Here is a 17568-nt window from a genome sequence, read left to right on the forward strand (position 1 = left end):
TGTACATATGTACAATGAGATTAAATATATTGCACCATCTGGACAGCAGTCTTGTCAGGAATATGAAAGAGTGAAGGTACAGGGCTACCAGGTAGGAGCAATGCTGTCACTACCTGTGACTTCATATGTTTGAGGAACAGCCCACAAGTCTTTCCTCGTAATTTTAAGATGTTTTCCTGGTAAAAGTGTGTCTTTATTCTGCTAATATTATGACTATATTCTTGTACTTAAACAAAAGTTCTTGACCTGGCCTCAGTACTGTGTCGTACAACTCACAGAAGCCATAGTTGAAATAAAAGCCCCTTTTTGAAAATAGTTTTTCTCATTTATAATTTATTGTTATTAGAAAAGAAAGCAAGAAAAACATTGATTAAATCTGCACTGGCATGAATAAATTACAGATTTTTTATTTGTAAACCATATTGCTCAGCCCTGCATAAACCTGACTCGTCCTCATCAGCCTGATAAACATGCCTCAGCACTTTTTGATTAACATTCAGCTTTTGGAATCTTCTTTTTCTTTGCCTTTGGAAGTAGTTCTGTGTTCCTGGAAAGCTTCTTAGAGCTGGATTGGCCCAAGCTTTTGGCAGTGTGTGAAATCAGAATAAACAATATTCACTGTTCGTTTGTTCTAGCTAACAGAAAATACCTGTAGTGATATGTAGGCCTGTGTTAGTTTTTTTTTTAAGATTTCGTTTTGGCTCTAGTGACCTTTATATAAGAGTGATCAGACAGGAAAGTGGGCAATGGGAGAGGGGAAAGCATGCGGGACTCAAACCTGTGACAGCAGCTTTATCACTGCAGCTCCCCTCTGTTTACACAAAAATAATCATGTTGTCAGCTGAAGTTACACAGTAACAGTGATTTTTCCCTCCTGCTCTCTGTGTTTAGCCGACTCCTATTGGTCCTGTGGCAACTGAAACTCCACTTCAGACAAGCAACCGGGAGAAAGCACCTCAAACCAAAAACCAGGTACACGCTCATGAGAACAAATACAGAACTAGGTAAGAGTTGTGCACAGACGGGCTGAAAAGGTTAATCAGAGTAATTGATTATAAAATAATCGTCAACTAATATAGTAATCGATTAATCGTTAACTGAAGCATATAGACTCAAAATTAGGCCATTTGCTTAAAGAACAACATATTCAGAGCAGTAAGTAAGCCAAAACTGTACAAAGAGTAAATGCATTCTGCATAATTGATATGTTACCCAATAACTAAAAGAATCCTTAGTCACTCGTCGGCTTACTCAAAGCCAGTGAGTAGCCCAGTTTTGAGAGTCAGTCTGGGCAGCGAGCGCTAATCCCAGGGCGGCGCTAGAAGAATGGGTGCCGGTGCCGCAGCGTACGGCCAGTGTTCTGACTATCTGTCATACCTGTAAATCCAGCATACCTTGTGGTAATGCGCACATCGATGTTATGTCACATACTGCTTACTCAGCAGATTTCTTATAAATCCGTCATACCTGTAGAAGTTTCATTTTGTGTGTTTTATTTCTCAGAAGTTTACGGTAAATTTTATTTAATTAAGCTGCTATGTTAATCAAACATATTAACATAAATTACTTTTGCTGTTTCCAATATCGTCGCCAAACTGTAAACAAGACATTCGTCCCGTTTAGCGTCACTATTACTACAAATACTGTTTGACTACAAATTTAGTCTCCCACGGGATATTTTGTCCCTGTAGCTAATCTACCTTTTTAATATTTTAATACTTCTTTAGAAAACTGCACGGAATATGTCCTAAAAAAAGCTCATGAATAATGCTGGATGCTGACCGAAGCTGTTCGGCAACAAGCAGAACAACACCTCTTTCTGGACACTGTGTGGAAATAACTAGATTTTTCTTATTTTATTTTATTTTATTTTTTTACCGTAAGCTTCTGAGAAATAAAACACACAAAATAAAACTTCTACAGGTATGATGGATTTATAAGAAACTTAACATCAACGTGTGCATGCGCATTATCACAAGGTATGCTAGATTGACAAGGTATGACAGATAGTCAGAACACCGAGTCTGCAAGGAGCTTGATGGCCCCATTAAGAAACCCTACAGTATTTTTAAACGCTGCATTTTGTTCCAGCAGCTCTATTTGTAAATCTAGTCCAAGACGAACATGTTAAGTCACAATTTTATTTAAGTTGAATCTGTCGCATCATTTTGTCCANACTATCTGTCATACCTGTAAATCCAGCATACCTTGTGGTAATGCGCACATCGATGTTACGTCACATACCGCTTACTCAGTAGATTTCTTATAAATCCGTCATACCTGTAGAAGTTTCATTTTGTGTGTTTTATTTCTCAGAAGTTTACAGTAAATTTTATTTAATTAAGCTGCTATGTTAATCAAACATATTAACATAAATTACTTTTGCTGTTTCAAGTATCGTTGCCAAACTGTAAACAAGACATTAGTCCCGTTTAGCGTCACTATTACTACAAATACTGTTTGACTTCAAATTTAGTCTCCCATGGGATATTTTGTCCCTGTAGCTAATCTACCTTTTTAATATTTTAATACTTCTTTAGAAAACTGCACGGAATATGTCCTAAAAAAGCTCATGAATAACGCTGGATGCTGACTGAAGCTGTTCGGCAACAAGCAGAACAGCACCTCTTTCTGGACACTGTGTGGAAATAACTAGGTTTTTCTTATTTTATTTTATTTTTTTACCGTAAGCTTCTGAGAAATAAAACACACAAAATAAAACTTCTACAGGTATGATGGATTTATAAGAAACGTAACATCGATGTGTGCATGCGCATTATCACAAGGTATGCTGGATTGACAAGGTATGACGGATAGTCAGAACACCGAGTCTGCAAGGAGCTTGATGGCCCCATTAAGAAACCCTATTTTTAAACGCTGCGTTTTGTTCCAGCAGCTCTATTTGTAAAGCTAGTCCAAGACGAACATGTTAAGTCACAATTTTATTTAAGTTGAATCTGTCGCATCATTTTGTCCATTTAAATGATTAGCTTTATAATTAAGTCGGTACTTTTTTCTTTTTTTACTTTGTATTCTCATTATGTTTAGTTATACTCAATAACTAAAAGAATCCTTAGTTGTAGTCCTAATTCATGGTTTAACATCATTTATCTTAAACCATAAAAAAGAGATTTTCTCTGTAGTAGTTAAACAAGACACACTGCACTGCTCATATAGAACTACTCTCTCATTTTGCTAATATCAGTCAGCTTCAGAGAGCTTCTTTGACTGTGCTTGAAAATGCTTTGTGTTCTTTTTTCATTTCTCCTTCTGGTTTCCATTATTATTTTTCAGCAAGAATAACTTGCTTAACTTTCATCAGCAAGATTTTTCTAGATGCAGAACTCAGGTTCAATGGAACCTAAGAAAAATGTTTTTTTGTTGTTGTTTTTTTATCATCTTAATTCATGGTAACTAAGTCAGACAGTTAGTGCCAAATTTGTTCAGCCTAACTAGTGACATCAGCAAAAAAACTAAACAAAAACACAACGGTGAGCTAGCGTAGGTAGTACAGCAGTCTGGTCAGCAAGTTAGAGGATTCCTCTGTTTTGTGGGTTTGTTTTGAAACTATAATGCTGTAACTGGCGCTGGTTGGGAAAGCATGCAGTACTACCAGTTGCTCCTGGGATCACTGGTGGTGGTTGCTGGGATGGCAAAGGGAGTTTCAATTCATTGTCTGAGCAAACTGTCATGTGCAGGACTTACCCCAGAAAACTGGTGGTCGAGGAACCGAGGCGACCTACTGGCGGTCCACCGTGTTTTTGTATTAAAGGGTGTTAAGTTGACAGGAAAGTTGACAGGAAAAGTAAAAATATTATCGGATAATTAGATGTTACGGGAAAACATCGCCATTGAAAAGCTATTTAAACCCACAACTAGTCTTAAAAACAACTAATCAAAAAATACAATTAAAATGAACATCAATTATTTGCACTTCTGTTTAATCCAGAGGTTCCCAAACTTTTTCTCCTGGGCCCCCAGTGGTTTCCAAACATTTCCTGGCCCCCCCTATGGATTACAAATAGGGAGAGTTAGACTCTGGCTGTCTGGTTGAACAATGTGTGTGAGCGGGGGCGGGGTGGTGGTGGTGGTGGGTGCGGGGCACGGACTTCCTGTTATATGATGTGTGTCCGTATAACACACATCGGGTGGGCGGGTTCTTGGGAGATTCTTAGAGACTCCCTCTTACACCCTATATATACCCCTCGGACCCCCCCCAAGCGCACACAGTGCGCACAGCATTCATCATTGTTTTTTTGCTTTGTTTTGTTTTTCATTCATCCATACCGCTTCCCCCCCCCCCCTGCATTCGGGGGGGGGCGTGCCCCACAGTTTGGGAACCTCTGTTTTAATCCAAATTAAGTTAGTGGCTCCATCAGGCCCCCCAGGGCTTCAGGGGCCCATAAATGCTAATATTTTAACACAGACCACAGATTAATAATTGTAACATTTGTTTATTGGAATTATCAATGCTGCTGAATTTGATTTAATAGTTTCAGTATATTCATCCATCCATCCACCCATCCATACATCCACTCTCATTCATCCATCCATCCATGTTCTGTACACCCTTGTCCCCTAGTGGGGTCAGGAGGTACTATTCCCTATCTCCAGCTAAAGTTCCGGGTGAGAGGCGGGGTACACCCTGGACAGGTCACCAGTCTGTTGCAGGGTAACACAGAGACAGACAGGACACACAACCATGCACACACACACTCACAACTAGGGAGAATTTAGAGAGGCTAATTAACCTGACAGTCATGTTTTTGGACTGTGGGAGGAAGCCGGAGAACCCAGAGAGAACCCACCATGCACAGGGAGAACATGCAAACTCCATGCATGTTAAGATTTTAAGGAACTGGCAAGTTTAGTTTGTAAATGTTCAAAGAACAATATTCATAATTAAATTGTTTTGTTACCACAGCCACAATCTGATGCTGAGTTTAGTCTTTGAGTTTAAGCTCTGTTTGTTCACAAATACAAATTAGTAATCTGCAATTATAACTGATTGTTTTTTAGGTTGGCCAATTAAACTACTCCCACTCTGCCATATTTCACTTATTCTAAACACAGAAGCTTTTAGAGGTGCTGATGTTTTCAGCAGCAAGAGGTGCCCTAAGTCAGATTCTGCTCCAGGCCTCATACAGCCTTGGACCGGCCCTGCATGATGAGTTAAATCAGTTGCACTGCGGGCAGAGATGCGCAACAAAGGGGAGATTTAATTCAGTGGTGCTAATGTGGCTTTAGTAGCTCTTCAATTTCTGTCTGTTGAGTTTTAATAGCGTCACATAAACTGTTCTGGTTGCTCAAGTTTGTTTCTATAGTTTCTCAGATATCCGCGCGGCCGTGCTCATTAACTCTGGCTGACTAAGTGGACAAAGCATTTGATATGGTTTGTTGCATCGTTTAGCCAGAAAAATAATACTAAAAGTAATACTAAAATAATATAAAACCAGCGTGATGCGTGACTCAGAGGAGAGCATGAAATCTCCTCACTGGGCTGAACCTGCATGATAAGGTTAGCGCCGGTTCGTTAACCACTAATGCATCGGCCAACTGGGAACACATACATAAACTTTACAGGGAAGACAGAGCCGGGCATGGCGAGCTGCCAGGCTTATAATACACTGGGGGGAAACCCTGATGTGGACCTTCTGATTGGATGAATTATGTATTACCTAGTAAACAATGGCAAGGATTTCATGCCGATTTCTGTTACGATTTCCCTTTCCAAAGGTCTTAACCGAACTCCAATTATTAGGATGGCTCTAGAGGTAATCCAAAGAGAGTCCTGTCGTGTGTTAAGAGTGACCTCGTCTTCTCAGAAGGATGGTGATCTGTGATCTAAAATCTGGAAAATTTCACATGTTGGATTGTCTTGGCCTGATATTACAGTGTGTATTTGATGTTCCCTGATGACAAATGAGAACCCAGCCTGTTGAATGTGACGTGTAGCTAATCAGAAAGCACGGTGACGGAAATCCAGAATGGAATCTAAGATACACAGAAAACAAAACAACTTGCCAGGAAGCACCAGAATGTCCTGTGGATGTTGGAGACATCTTTGTCTTGTTTTTTTCTCTGTTAAATATATTTCACAATCTATCGCCATTGCTCTGAACTCATATTTGGTCTCAAGTGGTTTTGAGAGTTTTTCCATCTGACATCTGAATGTTGGTAAGTGAAATGGGTTTGTGTGTGGTGTGTTGCTCCTGCCATGTAAGGTGAGGTAAGGTAATTTTATTTATATAGCACATTTTCAGCAACAAGGCAATTCAAAGTGCTTTACATGAATTAAAAGGAAATACATACAAAATAACAAACCAAAGGAAAGGAAAAAAAAGAGGAAAGAAAACTAATCTAATGTTCTAAAGTATGTAAACTAGGTGCTCCTGCTCAGGGTTGCTAAGTATCTAATTCCATTTCTAAATAGTGAGTACTCTACAGTTTCTGATAAAATAAGATAAAGAGTGACTGATCTAAATCCTTTTCTGGGTTAAAAGTAATAGAAACTAAGTAGTGACTGTTTCTGTTAAGTATTTCTGGATTCCAAGTTCGTAGTTATTCTAATTCTAATTCCATTTCTGGGCTGTATAATATTGATCTAAATAGTGCGTACTCAACAATTTCTGATATTACTAAGAAACTAAAATAATCCTTTTCTGGGTTAAATAGGGAGTACTCCACCGTTTCTAGCAAAATAAAACAAAAAATAGGTAAGGACACAGTAGGGCAAATGGCAACAACAAAGGGCAAAACAAAGGCATGAGTGAAGGCAGTGACGTCAAAGGGCCATGAAACTAGGTTGCTGAGGCTCCTGGCAGAGTCCGATAGAGGTGTTGTTATCAAGGAATGATGTCCTTAGGAGCATTCAGCTTCGCAACTCCATGGATACAGGAGGGGGTGAGGAGAGAAGAGCGCTGTGTTTACATATCTTCAAGGAGATTAGAGATATGCAGCCCTTCCAAGGCCACATGGGGAAAGCCAAATCAGAAACAGAATGTCTTAGGTCGGGTAGATTATAAATTTCAGTCTTCCCTAAAGTCTCTCCGATACATCTCAGTTCCCAATCATCCAAATTAGTTTGGTCGTTCCACTGAACCGAAACTAGCAACTTCTCCAAGATCAATTCCATCCCGTTAGTGAGTTTTAGAGTCCTCGTCTCTGTCCACACCAACAGTCCGAGTGTTCGCCAGTTCGGCCAAGTCCGTCACAAATTTGTAGATAATCCAGGAATCCACAAGCTCCAAAAAGCAGAAATCCTGTTATCATGAATAAATCCAGGGTGAATCCCGCTGGGTGTGTCCCTGCGGCTGGGCATCACACACTGTACGACCAAACCTACTAAATGCTAGATTTTTTTTATCGCCATGTGAAGGGTCTCTCAGTTTTTGAATTTTCAAATCTTGATGTTTAAACCAGGTCTTATTCACATAGACCCGCGTCCTTTGTCAGACAGTGTTTATGACTGAACTAGTGCAAAATTCAGTCAGTTTTCATCCATGAAAGTCTTTCTGCTATGGTTTAGATCAAAATTTGTCACTCTGATAAATCCAAATACAGGCATTTCTGTCACCAAGCCAGGCTCTCAGTGGCTGTGTAAAAGCTAACAGTAACATTCATTCAGTAATCCATTTCCTGTACATTTCTGTTTCTTGACATTGTGCAAGAAGTGGGGAAACAAATCAGCCTCTCCACTCCTAAACTCAAAAGATCTTTAAAATTTTTATTGTTGCTGTGGTGGCGCAGGGGCAAAGTACGACCCACGTATGGAGGCCTTAGTCTTCGTGCCGGTAGTCGCAGGTTCAATTCCTGGCCTGGCGACATTTGCCACATGTCTTCCCCCTCTCTCATTACCCTGTTTCCTGTCAAACTACTTTCAAATAAAGGCCACTAGAGCCAACACAAACCTTTAAAAAATGTAATTGTTCAACTTTCCAAGCTCTCACCAGGAGCCTAATTAAAACTTTTTTCTTTTTCTTTTGTAGAACTGTGTTCATGGGTGTTTTCCTCATCCTCACGGCTGAAACACAGAATTGTGCTACAAACATCAGATGCCAACTGCAGTTATCTGCAGTTGTTGTAGTTTCAGTAGCTATTCACTGGCAGCTGATGTTGTTCCTCATCCTAGTTTTTTTTTTCTTTTTTTTTTCTCTCTCTCACAAAAATGTTGAGTCAAAGTCTGTGATGAGTCTTTATTGAGCACAGGTACCCAGTAAAGCTGGTTACTGGTCAGGCTGGACCTGGCCACTGTGTGCCAGTCTGAGTGACATTCTATCAGCCATTCTGCTCCTTTCATAGACATTGATTATATACCAGATAGAACTGCACCTGTCTAGTTGTTTTTGAGAAATGAGTATGAAAAAATGTTTGCATTTCCAAACTTTATTCCCCATTCAAGTCTCAGTGTCCTTCCTCATATACTTCCTGTCTCCTTCCTTCCATCCTTTCTTACTTTCCTGAATTCTTTCCTTCTTTCTCCCTACTGTCATACTAATCTGATTTCTCATCTGTTTCCTTCCTTCCTTTTGCACTTCCTTCATTCTTTTTTATTGAACTTTTATGTTTTGTATTTTGAAAGTTATTTAATGGAAAATTGAGTCTTGAATTTTCAGATTAAAATATTAGGGACCAAATGTATGCCAGTTTGTGGGCCAGACCTCAAACTGGCATACATTTGACACCTGATTTTTCCTTCATTACTTGGTATACGAGCAAATTGCTGTCAACAGCTACTGAAAAGCATCAGGGACAAATTGGTACACAACACAAACCCATTATGTTGCCAGAAAATAATGTAAACATTCCTATAAAATGGTCTCCATGTTATAACTGAAGTTCAGAATTTCTATTTCAGCTTTTTAAGCAACCTTTTTAATTAATGGATAAACAGCCTGCTACAAACACTTCCATATTAGAGAAACTGGATTTAATTAACCAAGAATGAGCCAGCTGTGATGGATTCCCTCTGACCTTCACTCTGAAGATGGCTTCAAAGCAACCCTCAGTTTAACTAGTACTCCCATTGAAGTTGTATGTCTGTGTTTGGGGATGAAGTGTAAGGTAATGACTGCTTGTCGAAAGCTTTTCTTTTTATTGGTTCAAGAATCTGAAGTCTGACACTGATATTTGGTACCGAAGGAGAGATCATCTAGAAAGGAGAGTGTGGCCAAATAATGTGCAGCATATCATCCTTCAACAACCCCAGATGTTTTCTAAACTTTTTCTTTGAAAGGGTTAGGGTATAGTTTATAGCAGTGGTTCCTAAAGTGTGGGGCGCGCAGTGCCATTGTAGGGGGGCAGAGGGGGGAGGGGAGGGTTTGCAGGAAGCAGTATGGATGAATGAAAAAAAAAAACAGTTACACAAAAGTGTTTCATTGTAAAGATGGTTTGTAGTGTGTTTTGTTGCAACCTGAAGTGTGAAATAAACTTCAGTGGAGTTTGAAAACAAAATATGTGTATAGGTTTATGTCTGGTTGAACGATGTGTGTGCCCAGTTGATTTTGTTTTTTTGTTGTTTTTTTTTCTTTTTTGGAGGAGATTTTATTGTAACCCATAGTGGAACCCAGAAAATCTTTGAGCTAACCTAAGATAAAATTCAGACTCTCAGCAAACAAGAGCAGACTTTTTTGTTGTAAAGCTAAAAAAAACCTGACAAAAACCCCCTAACCAACAGTAAAGGCACGATCCAGTCATGTAGTAGCTCTGTTTAGCTAAGCAATAAATTGCAAAAAATGCTAAAAAGGTTGCCATTTACTCTCAGGTTCTCTCCAAACTGTACGATACTTTGAAAAGAAAACTTAAAAGTGAATTAGATCGCCTGATTTTGGCACATTGGTTGACAGGCTAGAGTTATGGTACAGATCAAAAAAGAACAAAAATGAAATGAAATGAAATGAAATGAAATGAAATNTATGTTTTGTATTTTGAAAGTTATTTAATGGAAAATTGAGTCTTGAATTTTCAGATTAAAATATTAGGGAGCAAATGTATGCCAGTTTGTGGGCCGTATGGATGAATGAAAAAAAAATAGTTACACAAAAGTGTTTCATTGTAAAGATGGTTTGTAGTGTGTTTTGTTGCAACCTGAAGTGTGAAATAAATTTCAATGGAGTTTGAAAACAAAATATGTGTATAGGTTTATGTCTGGTTGAACAATGTGTGTGCTCAGTTGATTACTTTTTCTTTTTTGGGGGGAAGGGAGGTTATTGTAATCCATGGGGGGCCCAGAAAATCTTTGGGAACCACTGGTTTATACTATCAAAACTCAAAGAATGAAATGATTGAATTCCTTCCTAAGCAAGTTGCAAATTGGTCAGTGCAAATTGCCAGGAGGGTTTTATTAGCAGTGGAAGTAGTTGTGCTTGGGTATAAGTCTGTTTTCCTACTTGGGCTTGTGTGGCATGAGATGTGATTCAGCAAAATTTGCAGCAAATGCTTGAATGGTGCAAATGGTACACACAAAATAAATGCAACAAAAAATTATGCAACTACAGGAAATGGAAGCAAAATAGTAAAAATAACAGCAAATATGAAATGCTAAAAACTTGCTTCACAAAACAGAAGCGGTCCAGACCACTAGGAGTAAAGTGGAGTAGGTAATATTAACTATGTAAATATGCTGCTGTTCTATAATATTGTGAAAGGCTGCATGTTTGAATAAGACATCAAACATGACAGACCTTTTCTTTCTTCCTCCAACTTTCCTATGTACACCCTGTCTTTACTGAGAGTGTGGTCCTGGTCCCATGTATTTTGTTTGTCACCTCCCCCTGGTGGTCTGGAGCCTTTCTGTTGGTGTGGAGTTAGCAGATTTTCATACTTGCTGTTTTTACCATTTGCTGCACTTTCCCTTTTGCTTCCATTTCTTGTGGTTGCAGATTTTTGCTTCAATCGTCTGTTATTACAGCATTTTTTTGTTTGCAGAGTTTTTCTGTTGCATTTGATTTTTGTGTTTGTGTGTTTTGGAGTACGCATTCCACATGTGTTTGCAGCGCCATCGTAGTAAATGCATCTGCTGAGTTTACTATCCTGTTGCCCCATAAGTGTATTACAGTTCCTTATACTGGGGGATGTCTGGATCTGCATTGAGGAGGCAGGCTTGTTGAATGTTGCTGGATGGGCTGCATCAGTGTTTTCATACAGATGGCTGACAGTTGGATAGTCTGCTGTTGTTCAAGCCTGGGACCATGAAGGTTCTCCCATCTCTGTCAGTCGTTGTGTTTCTGTGAGGGTGTTGGTTTTGGGACAGGTACTGGATGTGAGAAGGTGAAGGAAGAACTGGGTCTTAGATAAACCCAAAGCCTGGAGCATTCAGCCATTCCATCCCCATTTTACTTTCCTTGACATTATTCCTGACTGAGTCGGCACTGCACAAGTTGGGAGTTCACTAACCTGTAGAACCTCCAGTGTGTTCTTCATGAAGCTTCACACATGAACACTTATCAGTGCAAACATACTGTACTGAATTCCTCCTGTGTCTCTTTCACCAAATACTGACTCTGAACTCACTGTTTTTTTCTTTTTCCAATTTTTTCTCCTTTCTCACCTGTGTTTCATCGCCTCATGCTTTCGACTCTTTTGCTTCACTTTTATTCAACACTCCTCTGTCTTCCACTCATTTTCTCTTCTAACTCATCTACATCGCCCTCTTTCTTGTGTCTCCTCCATGTACGTTTCTGTTTTCCTGGGATCGCCCTCCTGTCTCCTCTAGTCTCCAGAGGGGAAAGGCAGTGAGTCTCAACCCACTCCAGTCACCAACCAAGAGCTGCTGGGCTCCCACCTCACTGCTGATAGGCTGGGCGGGTCTGTCCAGGTACTGAGAGGAAGGGTTAGCTCTGCTGGCTTTCTGTCTGTCTGCCTACTTCTGTCTGTCTGCATGACCCTCTTGTGTCTGGAGCCAGGCTGACTGTGAGGTAGTATCTTTGCATAATAAATTATCCCTACAGATGGGGGTGTTTCTACAGAAATTCAGAATTGTGTGTGTGTGTGTGTGTGTATATATATATATATATATATATATATATATATATATATATATATATATACACACACACATAATATATGTATGCACCACATATCCTTGATCTGTCCACAATTATTTTCCTGCCCAGATATTAACTCATACTACTTCGCAAACTTTTTCTTTTATGTCGACTTTTCTCAATTTACTTTGTAAATCTTTTAAAGTGGTCCTGAGAAATAGCCAGAGGAAGGATTGGAAGGATTTTTTTGTCTTGTTTTTGTACAATTTTAGAAAGAATAGAGTTTATGCAACTACACATTAACACCTATGAATCACTTAATCATACAAAACACTAAATTCAACATCTGGAGGTAGTGTTGTTGTTCTATACTAAATGGCCAGCTCATTAAAGAAACATTGGTGTCATTAACATGTCAGTAACATGACACATTTCACTGTCCGTATCATAACAGTGAAATGTGTTGATATGAAACAGAACTAATGATGCATCAATCAGAGATCTATGGCCAATTTCCGATGTCCAGCATTGGGAATGCTCTGACCTGATTTCTCTGCACAAATTACCAGCATTCAAAGTTTGATTTGAGACTTTTTAACCATCCATCCATCCATCCATTTTCTTCCACTTATCCGGGGTCGGATCGCGGGGGTAACAGCTCAAGTAGGGAGGCCCAGACTTCCCTCTCCCCAGCCACTTGTTCTAGCTCTTCTGGGGGAATTCCAAGGTGTTCCAAGGCCAGCCGAGAAACATCGTCCCTCCAGTGTGTCCTGGGTCTTCCCCTGCTCCCGGTGGGACGAGCCCGGAACGCCTCACCAGGAAGGCGTCCAGGAGGCATCCTGACCAGATGCCCGAGCTTCAACTGGCTCCTCTCGATGTGAAGGAGCAGCGGCTCTACTCTGAGTCCCTCCCGGATGACCGACTTTTTAACATCATCATTAATTATTTATAGTGAGTTAGAAATCAGTTGCTATATAACAAGGTTTTAATATTATAAAATCTAAATAATGATGGTTCTGTTTTCGTGGTTATTGTTGTTAGCATTACTGTTAGCGTCAGTCTCTGGGTAAGAATTAAATACTTCTCATAACTGACATTTCCAGAAGACTGCCAACATTTTATGAGACAACAGTTTGTGAGATTGAAGGACTGCGTGTCTGAACAGGTGGTTAGCAGCACAGGAGCACCACAGGGCACTGTACTCTCATCATTCCTTTTCACTCTGTACATGTCAGACTTCCTGCAAAAGTCCAACTTCTATCATCTGCAGAAATACTCCGATTATTCTGCAGTTGTCGGGTGAATCAGAGATGGACAAAAGGCAGAGACCTGGTGGAATGCTTTGTGTCATGGAAGGAACAACCATCTCATCTTCAAAGGAGATGATTGTAGACTTCAGGAGGAACAGCGTTAGATCAAACCTTATTTCCATTGTGAGAGAAGTGGTGGTTGTGGAGTCGGTGTTTATCTGGACAACAGACTGAACAATAATCATTTGCTGGGGCAGCAGCATCAGAACCAGGGACCTAAAAGCGCTCAACAACCTGATAAAGAAGGCTGGTTCTGCTCTGGGGATGGCTGTGGAACGTCTGGAAATGATGATGCAAAGAAGAGAGTCTTCAGTCAGAGGCTTCTTCAGATCTGCAGTAATACAGACTGCTCCAGGAGATCCATTAGCATCTACAACAACTCTTTGCAGAACCTTGGATAATTAGAGTTGCAACAGCGTTTAATTTCCCTTTGAGATTGATAAAGTATTTTTGAATTTGAACTGAATTTTCAAGTCTAATTCTGTAACAGAGATTGAAACTGTGAACAGATCAAATTTACCATCATACATTTAGTCTTCCTTTGTCTACTTTCTCGCGGCAGAAAGTGGCCGTTTTAAAGTAGCAGCCTCAATGAATGGTTGACATGCCTCTGTAGAAAATACAGTGGACCTATAGTGTCCATAGCTGCCCACAAAAAGGTAAAATTCTCAAAGGCCTTGAGATCCGCTCTAAAAATGCTTATAGTTGCCTATTTTAGTAGGCAAATACTAAACACAAAAATATACCCTTATATGGTATAAGGATGAGGATAAAACACTTCTGTAGCATGTGATGCACATAAAACTTCTACTTTTGTTCATTTATAGAACCCTGCCCAGATTGGTCACCACTGGTCACCAAACACTTGACTTCATAAACTCCAAGCAAAACATACAAAATAAAAAGCACACACAAACATCTCTAAACTAACACTTTATCTAGTTTCAACAATGACTCCTCCTGGATAAGCATGCAGAGACAGACAGTCACTTGCGTTGCGTCGTTGACCTTACAGCAATCCCTGATACCGAGCATGCATATGGCGACGGTGAATAGGAAAAGACCCCCTTTAACAGGAAGAAATCTCCAGCAGAAGCAGAACTGGGCTCACTATGAGCAGCCATCTGCCATGACTGACTGGGTGTTGGAGAAGACAGAGCAGATATACAAAAAGGAAACTGAACCAGGAGTACTTTCTAAGTTAGAGAAAAGTAAGACATTGTCTGCAGGAGCTCCTTTACTTGCTTCAGATTCCAGATATCAGATTTGTTTTTCACTCCACTTGTACAGGGGTATTGCTGCATTGTATGTAGAAGAAATTTGGAAAGGATTTTAAAACCTGGCATTTTAGCAAGGATGTGTTCACTTTGAGAATTATTGAGTCCGTTAAGATAAAAAAGGATGATTTGTTTGAATCCATAAAGCACTTTTCCTTGAGTGTCAATATTAAGTCATTGAATGATCCAGCCTTTCTTGCTAAACAAATGGAAGAACTTCATGCTTGTGTTGGTGGAGTATTTCTGTTGTTAGATAGAGATGTAGTATTTGAGTTATGATGATAGGATGTTTCTGCTAGAACAGCACTTTCTCTGCGTGCCTCGTATTAGTAAAAGCAACAGTTACTGATTGATCTTAATTACAAAGAAAATGAAGGATTGTTTGTTCAGTGTCACCTTAAATCTTCTACTCTTCATTGATGTATGACATCACATAGTGATTTCCATGGAAACACTGTTGATCATGTTGTTTAGTTGCTGCTTCTTGCATGCCCTATTGTCCAGTTTCACAGGTAATGATGGGCAGAATTGCTTTTTTATTTTTGCACTGACCATGTTGCTTTGTTGCCACTGAGTAAAAGAGGGATGAGATGATGTGCTCATCCAGATTTTCCAAAAATTCTGTCCTCCAGGTGATGAACTCGACCAATGGAGAGCTGAATACAGACGATCCTACTGCGGGACATTCTAACGCACCAATCACAGCCAACGCAGAGGTTGAAGTTCCTGATGATATAAAGTAAGAACACACTCATATACACACACTGTTCAGTCTGTACTTTCTTTGATTCAACCTTTGTGGTCGTCCTCCTATGTTCTTGTTTAGATTGTAATTGATTATTTATGTTGATATGTTTATATAGGATGAATCACATTTTTGTGTTTCTGTGGAGAGACAACTACTGAACAATTGTCTTTTTGTAGAGAAACTATTATTGGCTGGTTTCCTTTTACTTTTTTCACCCCTAAACTGCCACCCTCAAAACGCTTCCATGTTAATCAACAGATCCATGAGAACACGGGTGTCATGACAGCTAAGGGGTTAATTTAATTTCCAAAGTTAATTAATTAATAAGGATTTTAAATCAGGAAATATAGGACTACTGAAAAGGTTGTCCATGTACTCAATATTTACTCATTTTGCATAAATTACAACATCAGTGGTGGAGGTGCAGAAAAAAAATCAGTTCCATAGAGAATTGCAAATCCTACTCCTGGCAATTTTGATTTGATTCAAAAATAATCAAAAATCTATTTTAAAATCTGTTTGAGATGCAAGTCCTTGCTGCTCCTACTCGGCCACTGTTTATATTTTGAGTAATTCATTTTTTTAATTTAAGAAAAAGCAGGGAAGTTAAGCTAACCAAATACTGGTAATTTAAGTGACAGACTTTTAAGCACAAACCTATTTTTGTTTAAATATAAACGGATGAAATTTGATACAGTACAAAACCGTATAGAATTTTAAAAAATAATTGTTCTATTTGTTTACACAGTTTTTTCTTCTTGTCAGTCACATAATTTAAACAGAAACTCAGGACCGTTTGAGTAAAAAATGTGGTTTCTCAATCAAAAACAGTTTCTGAATTGAATTGTGGTCCTAAAACTTGACATTGAATTGCTGGACTCTGATTGGCATCTCTAATCAGTTCATCGTGCTTTGGAGGTGATCTCCATACCACCCCAGACCCGCCTTCAGCACCAGTCCTGCTCCAGCTCTGGATCAGCTCCAACTGTTTAAAAAAATGTAATCAGTGGATTTGATTATAAAATTACTGTTTGCAAGTTCCTAAAGATGAAACTGTAAAGTTGTTTAAATGTAACTGAATTTTGATATGTCTTGAAGTGACAGGCCAAAGTAGATCTACTTTGGCCTGTCACTTCAAGACATATCAAAATTCAGTGAAGTTGTGTTCCCTGTGAGCATAAAGCAGCTGCTGCTGTGGAAATCTTTCTGAACTGACTTGTATTTTTCAGGTGCTGCTGTTTCTTTAAGAGGAGGAAGAGGAAAGCACTACAGAGACACAAGTGAAAGAGACCAGAGAGAAACCTTTGGTCTTTTCTTTGTCATCTTTTAATCCCCCTTCCTGATGTCTTTTTCAAGCCATTTTTCTTGAACTCTTCCTCCTCTGTTTAGCCCTCTCCTGTACCCATGCAGTTCCCTTGTTAGTCTGGAGTGACAAGCGGGTGGTCTGCTAGTTTCCTCTGGGCTGTATAGACATTGAAAGGCCTTTTCCGTTTCACCACAGAGCATCAAATATGCCGCCTGTTCCAGCAGTGGACATATTGGGACAATAAAGGAGTAAATGACAGATTATACAAGCTAATCATCAGACTGGATTCAGCTAATCCACTGGAAGACTGACTGATTTCTTTACTTTTTGAGTGTTCTTCCTTACTGACTGGATCAGAAGACAAGTGTATTTCAGGAGATCCAGACAAGAGGACTTGTAAAGCATGGAATCCAGAGACCACGTGTGCAAACAAAACACGCACACAAAAATCATGCTGCACATTTTGTCGAGCTCATCATAAAGAGACTTGATGGACAGAGATGCAGTTGATGCACATAGTTTTTATTCCCTGGGGTGAAAGAAGTTGCACAGCGAGTGGCCTGGTCCCGGTTGTAGAACGGGCCGAGCTCGGTGCATTCCTCATTCACCATCAAGGGAAACCCTCACAACCACCAGAAAACTCAGAACTTAAGAAAAGATGTTTATGTCAGATTTATGCTTTACCCTGACTTTGAGTTGTAACTAAAATAAGACTGTTCTCTTTTCATTTTTTTTCTCCTTCTGAGTTGTTCAAGTTTGTTTTGTAGCTTCTAGTGTGATCCTCAGAATGTATTTTTTTTAAATAACTTTTGAAGTTTTTCTTTTGGTTTCCCTCTTTTTCTTTCAGTTTGAGGATGGAGAGATGGTAATGCCATTAAAAAATAAAACACAATAAAAAGCTATCTTTATTGAAGTGACTACAAACATGTTAGATTACCTTCTA

The 17568-nt window shown here is 39.4% G+C and overlaps 1 protein-coding gene across 4 annotated transcripts in view; it reads left to right on the top strand.

Annotated features, from left to right (window-relative positions):
* LOC103156352 (casein kinase I) overlaps positions 1 to 17549 on the top strand; it is a 29413-nt gene extending 11864 nt beyond the window's left edge. For 3 of the 4 annotated variants that reach the window (XM_016664271.1, XM_016664272.1, XM_016664273.1), the window contains 4 exons: positions 892 to 972; positions 11714 to 11815; positions 15204 to 15310; positions 16549 to 17549. In XM_016664271.1, the coding sequence (XP_016519757.1) occupies positions 892 to 972; positions 11714 to 11815; positions 15204 to 15310; positions 16549 to 16603 (345 nt within the window). In that variant the 3' untranslated portion in view covers positions 16604 to 17549. The remainder of the gene's footprint in view (positions 1 to 891; positions 973 to 11713; positions 11816 to 15203; positions 15311 to 16548) is intronic. The other variant, XM_007578357.2, reaches the window with a different exon arrangement.
* The last annotated feature ends 19 nt before the right edge of the window (positions 17550 to 17568 follow it).

The sequence above is a fragment of the Poecilia formosa genome, unplaced genomic scaffold (assembly GCF_000485575.1).
Source record: "Poecilia formosa unplaced genomic scaffold, Poecilia_formosa-5.1.2 Scaffold475, whole genome shotgun sequence".
Classification (NCBI taxonomy): Eukaryota; Metazoa; Chordata; class Actinopteri; order Cyprinodontiformes; family Poeciliidae; genus Poecilia; species Poecilia formosa.